This window comes from Drosophila simulans, chromosome 3R, assembly GCF_016746395.2.
Source record: "Drosophila simulans strain w501 chromosome 3R, Prin_Dsim_3.1, whole genome shotgun sequence".
Classification (NCBI taxonomy): Eukaryota; Metazoa; Arthropoda; class Insecta; order Diptera; family Drosophilidae; genus Drosophila; species Drosophila simulans.
In genome coordinates, this window is record NC_052523.2 from 17,803,440 (window position 1) to 17,814,351 (window position 10,912).

At 45.0% G+C, this 10,912-nt stretch overlaps 2 protein-coding genes across 2 annotated transcripts; both read right to left on the reverse strand.

The window, feature by feature from the left end:
• Positions 1-6,589: 6,589 nt before the first annotated feature.
• On the reverse strand, positions 6,590-8,745 carry LOC6728971 (insulin-like growth factor-binding protein complex acid labile subunit). Its single transcript, XM_002104263.4, has one exon. It carries the CDS (start codon positions 8,632-8,634, stop codon positions 6,967-6,969), a length of 1,668 nt encoding a protein of 555 aa, XP_002104299.1. The 5' UTR covers positions 8,635-8,745; the 3' UTR covers positions 6,590-6,966.
• A 365-nt stretch (positions 8,746-9,110) lies between these two features.
• LOC6728972 (insulin-like growth factor-binding protein complex acid labile subunit) lies at positions 9,111-10,912 on the reverse strand. The gene has a single exon (XM_002104264.4). It carries the CDS (start codon positions 10,786-10,788, stop codon positions 9,193-9,195), a length of 1,596 nt encoding a protein of 531 aa, XP_002104300.1. The 5' UTR covers positions 10,789-10,912; the 3' UTR covers positions 9,111-9,192.

Here is a 10,912-nt window from a genome sequence, read left to right on the forward strand (position 1 = left end):
TTCTGAGCTCTTCTCTTAAGCCAACAGTGTTTCAAAAAGCCTTAAAATATATAGAAATTTAATAGACTTATAATGTAATAATTTTGAACGAAATGTGAAAATATTAAATAATTTAATAGAGCTGCAAAAAACATACAACCCAGACATATTTTGAGCGTATATAGTTTAGTGATATCATTTTCTGATTTCTTAGAGTTTAAAAAGTGTTTTTTAAAAGTAACATACCACTGTGCTGGCAAATGTTCCTGTGCCTTGAGTTTGATGCTCCAAACTGGCGTTGCACACTGCACCCTCGGATTCTGTGGTCGTGATCCAAAAAGTGGGTGTTGCTAAGTGTTTTTTGGGGGCCTGAATGTTGGATGCTGGATACTGGATGCTGGATGGTGGATGCAGCAGACGCAATGGCTGGAGAACCAGTCTGCCATTTTACAGCGCGGCATCATTAACAACTGCAACTGCAACGGGGCGGGGCGCGGTGGGGAAATAATTGCATGGACGGAACTCGAGGCCGTTCCCTGGTTGCCAGTTGCAAGTTGCTGGATGCAAGTTGCTGGTTGCCAGTTGCTGTTTGCCAGTTGCTCCATGGCGGATCGCTGTGTTGCTCTGTTAATTTTACAGCCATGTCTGATATTGCTAAATGGCTGTGAGTGGATTCGTTTAAGCACCAATTTTATTACCAACAAGCATCACGTTGCATCTCTCTCTTCGCTTTTGGCGGAGTTTCGGCCCAATGGGGCATGCCACGCGGTTGGGGCTCCTTCGCTGGCTTAAACCGACTCCTTCCGTGGCCGCTGCAAGTGAAGAGATCCAATCAGGTTGCGCCTTTTTGCTTCAGTTGCTGGCTGGAGAGCAAAAACCGAAGGCAACAAAAATAAGTAAGAAACAACCTCCACTTGTGGCCACTATGAGCTGCCAGTTGTTATTGCAGTTGTTATGGTTTTGGTTCGCTGTTTTTTTCCCCTGCATATTTTGCATTTGGTTGGAGACTGGGTGAAAGAAAAAAAAAAACAAAAAAATAAGCTCCAACCAGAGAGGAAGAAACAAATACGCCCCTGCAGCTGCCATTAATCGTTAATCACTATGGCATTGCACTCAAATTATATATTTATTATAAGCGAAACAAATTTCTCATTTTCAAAGCTACTTAAGGGACTTTAGGGATTGCACGCGATAAGAAACCACTAATTTTTTCAACCCATAACCTATTAGAAAGTTTAAGCACTAATAGTATTCGATTATAATGGCATTAATAATTAAATATGAATATGTTTGATTTGTTCGAATGAACAAGTAACTAGCTCCTTTAATTTATTCAGAATTAGTATGTCACCTGATAAGCGTTACTTACAATCTTTATGGGTCAAGTGTTGTGTAAACTATTGCTGATGCTACAACTGAGATATGTCAGCAGCTGGACTTAATATTGTAGATGGATCTTGAGTGTTAGTTCAGCAGGTATTTATCGCGTCTTGTCAATCGTCGGCTCACATTACACTTGATTGCTGATTGGCTTTCGTTTGCGGGTTCAGCTGAATTCCCCGTTTGATCCCCTTTATGGGCTAACTAACTTACTCATTGGAGAAACAAATTACGGCTCATTGTGCGCCAGGGATCAGAGATCAGGTTACGTTGGGAAACGGGGATTCCTTCGGCCAGGACAATGGACCACCCGGCAGTGCTTTGTTTCTGCTGCCTGGGCTTTGGATATTTTTTTAAAGCCAGTCACGTGCCATCGACGACGACACTTTTGACATATCCGGCGGACCACACGCGCCGCTGCCAACCCTGTACCATATATACTCTGGCTAAGTGGAGACCTCATCCTCTCCAGATCCTGCGGGCAAGTGTCAGGCTAAAAATTAGCGCATCACGTGCGTCTTCGGGGCCGCAAATGTCCTCCGAGCTGCCAGCGTTATCCTTATCGGCAGCGCTATCGATTTCGTTTAATATGTTAATCTGTGCCAAGGCGAGTGGTTGTGTCCCCACCCCATGTCCTAACCTTGGACCTCCTGCTCCTGCATCGCAAGCCACTGCATTGTTATCTGCTAGCCTGTTCATTAGCAGGGGGTATCATTAAAAAATAGAGAGGAAAATCTTAGCGTTTTCGAAGTATTTTTCCAACGCAGCTATTGGAGGCTTCTTTGCGTTTTTATTGAGCAGACATAAAAATTATTTGTCCTGATCCGATTGGAGTCGGAGTCCACTTAATGGGCAACGAAACGAGCAGCCGGAGAGCATCGAATAAAAATCAACGGGAAAGGCTTTAAACGGCCATAAGAACTGCGTCCACTTATCGCTGGACGAGATGGAGACGGTTTATCTGTGGAGCAGGAGCTAATTACTCCCCTGGATTGGCCTTTCTCCGCCGCATTTCTCCGCATCTCTATCGGTTTTATGCCCGCGTTAATTACCTGCCGCGGAGATTTCTCACTGCTTACACTTTATTTTTATGGCATTTCCCGGTAAGAGCCGCGTGAAAAGTTCTCCCCACTCGATCGAAATGACTGTGTAACCTTTGACCTTTTTTTTAATGCTCTCCATTCTCACAGTAGGTGATTCACGGTGCTCATGTCCTTGCCAAAGGCTTGGGAATCCATCCCAGGATTAGGGGTGGAAATCATGAAAGTTTATCCGGCGAGAAGGGGGAATTATGATGCCAGTTGAAATCTGATAGAGATTTATGATCTTTTAATGCTTGCGGTGAGTACATAGTTGTTGGACAAATCCCTAAGGTTCAATAAGGTCTACTGTATTTTTCTAAATAGAAAGAGATGGAAATCCTAATAGTTAATTGAATACGAAAGATTCGAATTTCTTATTAAAAACTTATAATATTTGGCATCTTTTCCAAGCCTCGTTTTTCTGCCCTGATTTTTTACACTGTCCCAGCCATCCAGCTATGACTTGATTGCTCATTTATAAGGCGTCTCCCCTTCAAGCGATGGGCTGTCAAGGGAAATGCAGGAAAACTGCTCGGATGGGCATATTGTGGCAGTCAGTTAGGCAATTTCCCATACGCACACGCCCGTCACAACGGCCACACCCACCACCACCACCCAGTGGTGTCCTTCGGGCTGCAGTTGCCACCACCCAAATCCAGTTACAATTGCAGCATCCAAGGAGCTGCGGCCGAGGCTAACTGAGGGCTAAGCGGATATTCATTACACGAACCGCACGCCGGCACGCGTTACCGCTTTGGACGCTTTAGCACCCTCTTGTCCTTGCCGCCAGTCCTTGCTCCCAGGTCCTTGGACGAGCTTACACTTTACATATGTCACGGATATCCCCGTGGGAGGGTTTTGCGCCGTTTGACTTTTGAGCGGAGTCAGGCCGCTGATCCTGTTTGCTGTAAATAATGCGATTAACGGCATCACGCAGCCAGCTCTTGATCCTGATTTCGTTGTTTTTGGCGCCGGGGGTGGGTTGGGCCATCTCCTTGTTAATGAGCCACCGAAGGAACTGCGCTCCAGCGACACTTTCCCGGATTAGTGCTACAAATTCGCGCCTAAGCATGGTGTGAAATATGAAAACGTACACTGCGAGAAATTATATCTTAATCCATTGAATTATGACTGTTAAAATGTCTAAGTTCTTTTTCGTATTCATATCTTAGCAACAAAAGCATATAATCAAATTTCGAGTTAATGAGTTTGTCTTTATTCACTTGTTTCGAAAGAAATATCCTTGAAATTTTCTTATTTATCAGTGTTTTTTTTTTTTGAGTGCAGCATTCCACTAATGTTGGCTGGAAAATGAAAAATTATTGCTTTGGTTTCATTTTCGACTGAATTTTGGGGTATGGGTTCGTCATTGTCTATCGCCATTAAAGTGTCATTAGTGCTCCACGACGTATGCCATTCACTGGCTTGGAAGTAATTTTTATTAACTCTGCCAAAAGTGCACAAAATAATCGCATTAACGCCGATCCAGCCCCACACTCCCTAGTTAGCCACGTGTGAGCTGGCTAACCGGCTGAATGACTAACTGAGTGACTGACTGGATGACTGGATGACTGAATGGCCGGATGACTGGTGGACTGGCTGACTGGTTGGCTGGATGACAGACTGACTGCCAGGTCGTAGTGTCATTGTCGTGCTGTGGCTCAAAAGGTTGGGAAACGCCGGCGGGTGGCATCTGGAGATTTTCCTTGCACTTTTGTCTTTGGGCGTGTCGCCGCCAAAAGGCGTTTTGCCATTTTTGGAAAATCTCATTTTCCAGCCAGGCGCAGTCGGGTCGAGAGCCAAGTGTGCGAAAATTTGATAAACGCCGACCCCCAAAAGGCGCATGATTTATGGATCGGCATCGACAACAGCAAACGGCAAACGGCTGGAGGAAGAACCAGCCCGAATCCGACACAATCCAATCCAATCCAATCCAATTCACAGACCACAGCCCGTAACCCATAACCTGGCTCTAAGCCGAAATCAGAACGGGGCGGACGAGGGTGGGGGTGTGGCCGCGGTTTGGCAGCATAAAGTGCTAAAAAACGCTCAATAAAACCACACATAAAAATTGACTAAATACAAAACATGACAGACGGCGTGCGAGTATTAATAATAATGCGTTCGGCCGACGGCCCAGTCCGCTTTTGGCCTTCTCTTTTTATTTTTTTTTATATCCTTTAGTTGCTGCTGCTGCCTCCGTTGTTTATAAAGTGCAAAAAACGTTGTACTCTTTTTCACATTCACATTCGATAAAAATCGCATGATCATAAATTTACACTTTGCACAGCCTCCGCGGCAACGCCCACCCCGAAAAAAAGGGGGAGAATTGCGAATGCACATCGATAGGGGGTGGCGGGGTGGTGCATGCTCGTCGAGGGGGCGGTGGCGTGCGGCGAGGAGGGGGAGGGTCGGAGATATACACGCAATGGCAGGGAGAATCTGGCGGCCCATGGGACGCATGAACGATTGGTAAATTGTTGTGGTCAGGATTGGCCTGACTCGATTCGGAATCGGGAATCGGTTCGCATTGCCTTCTCAGGGGTCCTCCACGTTATGGTTTGTGGCAATTGCAATCAGTAGGTTCCTAGGCTCGGGAAGGTATCGAATAGTTGCTACCGTAGGGGGTACCAAAGCAAGGCAGTTTACAAAAATATCAAATTTTAGACCATTAAAATAAAATTGACACATGTTTTTTAATAAAAGTCAACTGACTTATAGCTATTAGCAGCTATGTCCATTGTAATTCGTAACAATATAAATAATTTTAAACATCTGCGAGTATTCGGCTGACTCCAGCATACCCTGGCTCACACCCTTTCGAAAACGAGAGAATTGAGGGATAAAAATGCATTTATTGCCTTTCGATTTTTTACAAATCGTTGAAATATTTTTCACAGAAAAGCCGCGTGCGCTTTACATTTCAAATGCGAAATTTTTGGGCGTGTGTGGGCGTTTGCTGCCACGCCCACTTAGCGCGCGGTGTGAAGTTATTTAATTGCCAAGCGATTTGCGCGCGTTTTGCGGGCGATTTGTGACGCGTTTTCGCTCGCATTCAATCGATGATGCTCTGTCGCCCCCTCTCTTTCTTGCCCCACCTCGCTGTCTCTCTCGCGCAGCATCTGTCTGTCTCTCTCTCTGCCTCTTTGCCTGCCTTATCGCCTTGACCAAATCTTCTGCTGGCGCATAATTAATGAGCTGCACATAATTTGCATATTTCTAATTTAATCAAACTGATTTGATTCGCATGCCCAGTAATAACAAGAACAACAATAACAAGTACCCAAAATGCAACAATAACAGCGGGAACAACAACAAGAGCAACAACAACGTGGTGCCATTGTGTGATGCATGTGCATGTCGCTGCAACATTATAAATAAATCAAAATACAATTTCTCAGAAATTGCGATGCCCTATCAAAAGCCAGCGCGGAGAGGACCCCCAAACATAAACACGGGCAAAATTTCCACCCGAAACATGTTGATACGTACATATGTATGTGGATAGCCCCGATCCTTCTGGTGGTGGGCGGGGCAAGTCGGGGCTATAATGCCTGCATATAAACAAAGTAAGTATGTAGGCTTGTGGCAAGGTCTACGCAAATGCAAACGCCACAAATCCACGGCCTCGAAGCAAACATGCAAGAAGTGCCAGCAAAGGAAGGCGGAAAAGTCGATGTTCAACCAGGTCTAGCCACTCTCTACTCCCTCCTACCACCCCCCTTCCCCTTCCGAGCTACCTTCTTGGCCAACTTCCAGGCGGAGTACTAACTAGTCTTGGGCCAACAGCAGCCCCACAGCCAGAGAGCACTCCACATGTCCTCCTGTGCATGCCGTGCAATTATTTTGAATTAAATTCGTATTTTGTCCGAATCTTGTAAGTGCATCTTGTTCGCTTGGTCCGGTGAGCTCTACTCTGCACTGAGAGAAATACTTACTTAAATAATACGAGCACGCTCTCAGTTTGCGATTTGTGTGTCCCATTATTTTTAAAGCAATGTCAATTTTTTCTTTGAGTGCATTACTTCGCATCTCTACCTTTTCGGAGCTCTGGTCTGTAAATTGTTGCTATCCTTTTGCTGCTAAAAAGTCATATGCAAAATATATATTACATTTATAAATGATACGACAATGACCATACCCTTGAATATAGTGAAAAATACATTATTTTAATCAGCGCTGGGGAAAGAGAGTATATGTAAACTAAATTATATACGTAAAAATTATTAGTGATTAGCCTTTTTCGATCAAGTAGGTATAGAAACCAAAAGCGCGATTTATTGATTTACATTTTAATCTATTGCTATCACTTTTTTTGTATTCGCGAATTATATCTAAGTTCGTCACGCACCCATCAAGTGATAAGTACAGGGTAGCAGATGATAGCTGCAAACAAGTGGGTAAGCAACAGCAAAGACTAGCGCTAAATTGACATCAAATTGGCGCTTATTTGGCTACATCTCACGTCTATTCACTGGAGCTTTGCTGTTTTGAAAAACGGAGTAAGCCAAAGTGTCGAATAGGCTCAAACTTCGAAGTCCTGCTCGTCGAGGCGACGACCACTGTGCCTGGACGTTGAAGTGTTTTGCCCAAGGGTACGAGATCTCCTCCAATGGCGAAACCTTCGCAGACAGCCCTCTTCCTCAAGGATGTGGTAGAGATTCATCAGCAGAATAAGCATCACCACCAGGAGCGTAACAAATGCAAGGATATCTCTTAGAGTCCAGTAGGGGTGTATGCCAGTCACTCCCAGCGGGTCCAGCTTCTGAGCCTCCGCTTGGTCTTCATTCGGTGGCCAGTCAATATCCACTTGGCTACTCTTGTTCAGGACACGGTTTTGGGGCCTCTCCTGCAGATGAACTCCTCGATCGGTGAAGTAGAGAAACATCTTGCGGTATAAGCCAGGTGACCAGGGGTTGTCATGAAGCCCCAGCTCTGAGAGATCTTGGTGCTCTTCATGGATCTTCTGGTAGTTAATGGTATTCAGGCGGTTGCCCTCCACGTACAGGCTCTTCAAAACCGGCAGACCTCTCAGTATCGCGACATCGAGGGTTAGCATCAGATTGTGGGACAAATCCAAATAGCTGAGGCGCGATGAGAGGATTGGCGACTCCGGAGGCAAGTGAACCAACCGATTGTTGGCCAAATTCAGGTATTTCAAACTGGGCAAAATCAAGAGCTCCTGGAAGCCGGAAGCATCCAATCCGCTTCCATGCTGTGGCAATGCTTCGATCATGTTTTTGGACAGATCCAGCCTTTGCAGATTCCACATTCCCCTGAGAAAGGCGGCCGTATCACTTCCATTTAGCAAATTACCATGCAAATCCATCTCAATCACAGCGCTCTTGTTTCCCACATGCAGATGATTCAGCTCATTGTTCCCCGCCTGCAGCTTGATAAAGCCTCCGTTGATGACTAAACTGCTAAGACTACTCCCCTCCAGAACTAAATTCTCCACATTGGGAATGTCTAGCGTAATCACCTCCAATTCAGCAGCATGTCCCAAATCGAGCAGCCGAAGATTGGGTAAAGAGCCTAGTACATCTGGCCTTAAAGTTCTCAATGGGTTGCCATTAAGTAAAAGGGTTTGTAGCTTCTTATTTTTAGCAAAGATGTCTTGTGGCAAAGTTGTCAACTCATTCCTGCTCAAGTCCAGATGGACTAGCTCCACTAGAGGATCAAGTGTGGTAGCTAGGATTTCAGCTATTGCATTCCCTTCCAGACCCAGTAATCTCAGCCTGGATAAGCCCTGGAATGCGGCTACGTGCACCGTGTGGATGAAGTTCTGACTTAGCTGCAGGATCTCCAAACGAGGCACTGCGTTGAAGATTTGATCCCGGAGGACGCCAAGACTCGTGCCCTGCATCTGCAGCGAGGTGAGATTTTCCACTGGCCTCAGACTCTCCTTGCTAATGTGGTATGTGGCACAGTTGCGGATGACCAAGGTGCGGAGACCGGGCGTAAGCTGCAGAACCAGCCATGTGATCGATTGCCGGCTGCAGTTCGTCAAGTGCAATTCCCGGAGCTCCAGAGCCGGAGTCGCGGAGTATGCCACCGGCCGATCACTTAAGCTGCAGAAGGAATCCGGGCAACTGGCACTGAGATTCAAGCGTCCGTTGGCATCGTACACGGCAAGTGCATCGCTCACCATTAAGCCGCAAGTACCGAGCAAAATATATATGTACAAATGCATTTTATTCCGTAACACTTTGCTCGCGCTTTGTTCGACTGCAAATAATGCACTAGCCCCGATCGAAGCGGCAAAAGCATCATGTTCTTATCATCTGGATTTGTGGACCAGCGGTTGGAGCTTTGCTCACTGCTGATAATGGGCAATTTAAATACCCATGGGAGCTTTGCTTTACAAAGTAAAGCTTTCGCCCCGTTCGGCTAGTTGATAAGGCAATTCAGAATCATCATTCTGTCATATTTCAACCTACGTTGACAAACCATTGGGGAAAAGTTTGTGTTGAAAATTTCTGTAGCCCTGTAGAATAAAATGCAAAACCGACTTTGAACTATATACTTACGGATACTCAAATCAAATCATATCTTAAACGGTACACTTAATGTTTATTCGTTATAATTATCCATTATAACTGTTATTGCTCACCCACGTAGTAGTAGTTTTATATAATTCACATCCAAATGAGGAGCGGGTTATTTAAATGCGCATGGTAGTAAAAATCCCAGAGATTCATTATTATTATTTGACGAACAGTTTTCATACATGTTAAGTACAATGACTATATTACAGCATAATTACATCATCAGAATAGTTTGAAGGCATTTCGATTAAGGCAGGTTCCGATGATGATTGCGTAAACTGGTTTCTTCCTCTCAAACGAATGAGTTGCACGATTAGAAAAGAGTTGAGGCACAAGGAAACAATCAGGGAAACTAGCATCAGTACATGCCAAACGTTCCAATTTTGATAAGTGTCGTTGCTTAAAGGATTAACTTGGATATCTGTGTCGATTTCTTGGTTTGTGTCGGGTCTTATACTAGTAGGAAAATCTCTGGCAATACAAGGCATACAAGTTGGACTCGCGTTGTTTGAGTTCATTTTCTCTAAGACGTTTACTCCAATTTTATTGAAGAACTTTGTAATATTTTTATAGTCCTCAGGCTTGAAATTGTTATCGTATAGAGCAACCTCTTTCAGACTTGGATGAGGTTTCCAGGTTGTGAATTGAAAATAATTAATAGAGTTTCCCTCCAAATGCAAATTTTGAAGATTGAAAGCTTCGTTAATGCCGACCCTTGGGGGAGCATATATTCTATTGTACGAAACGTCCAAATGAGTAAGCCTTTCCCATGGAATTGGCGAATCGAACGGCAGGTGCATCAGGCGATTTCCCGATAGGTTCATATGCATAAGATTGGGGAGCATAAAGAGCTCGCTTGTATTGTCGCTTAAGGCAGCTGCGTACTTCCCTATGAGATTCTCGGATAGATCCAGTCGTTGCAGTCGCCACATGCCCATTAGAAGTTTGGGAATATCAGTTGCGGTCAGTAAATTGCTATGTAAATCAAGTTCGATAACAGAGCTTTTGTCGGGTAATTTGATATCGGTTATATGGTTGTTCCTCGCCTGGAGTTTATGGACGCTGCCCAAAATGTCCAGGCGCTGCACACCGCTGTTTTCGAGGATCAAGGTATGTGCACCGGGCAATGAAAGATCCGGCAGCGGTCTACAGTTGCTCATGTCCAAAAGCCGTAGGTTACTTAGAGATTGTAGAGACTCAGGCGATATCCATATCAAGGGATTCCTATTGAGTAGCAGCATCTCTAGCTTGGGAACGCCAGAAAAACTGTTTTCATGAAGAGTTTCGATTCTATTGCCACTTAGGTCGAGATGCAGAAGTTCTGGTAGGTTTTGAAATACATCCCATGGCAACCCTTGAATACCATTGCCCGGCAGAGACAGCAGCCATAGCTGAGCTAGTCCTTTAAAGCAATCATTGGATAGTCTAGTTATGTTGTTCCCTCCCAGCACAAGGATCTTCATATTTGGCCATTTGGCGAAGTGTTCGTCGTGCAGCTCCAAAAGATTCCCACGTCGCAATTGAAGGCTTGTTAGGTACGGAAGTTGATTCAGGTCGTTCATGGTGAAGTCCGGACTGCTGCAGTTCTCCAGCTCCAGGGTGCGCAGATTGGGCATAAGTTGAAGTACCTTCTTTTCGCAGGAGTCCATATGGAACTCGGTTAGTTTGGTAGCCTTTTTATCGGTAAACATCCTGTGCCCAACAGTTAAATAGCAATAGGAATTTCTGCAGTAGTCCTCCAAGTTTGGAAGGGGAAAAGCGGAAACACTTGCAAGCAGGGCGATGATTATTAGGTACATAACTGCTTTTCATAACAGCTACAACTACGATCACTTTTGAAACCTAGCCGCGTTTACAATCTGTTGATATACCCGTACCTGTACTTGCTAGAGATGAAAGAAGTCAGCTGTTCGCCACGCCACA

Coding starts and splice junctions, on each gene's coding strand:
- LOC6728971 (XM_002104263.4), bottom strand. CDS start 8,634: ATGCATTTGTACATATATATTTTGCTCGGTACTTGCGGCTTAATGGTG.
- LOC6728972 (XM_002104264.4), bottom strand. CDS start 10,788: ATGTACCTAATAATCATCGCCCTGCTTGCAAGTGTTTCCGCTTTTCCC.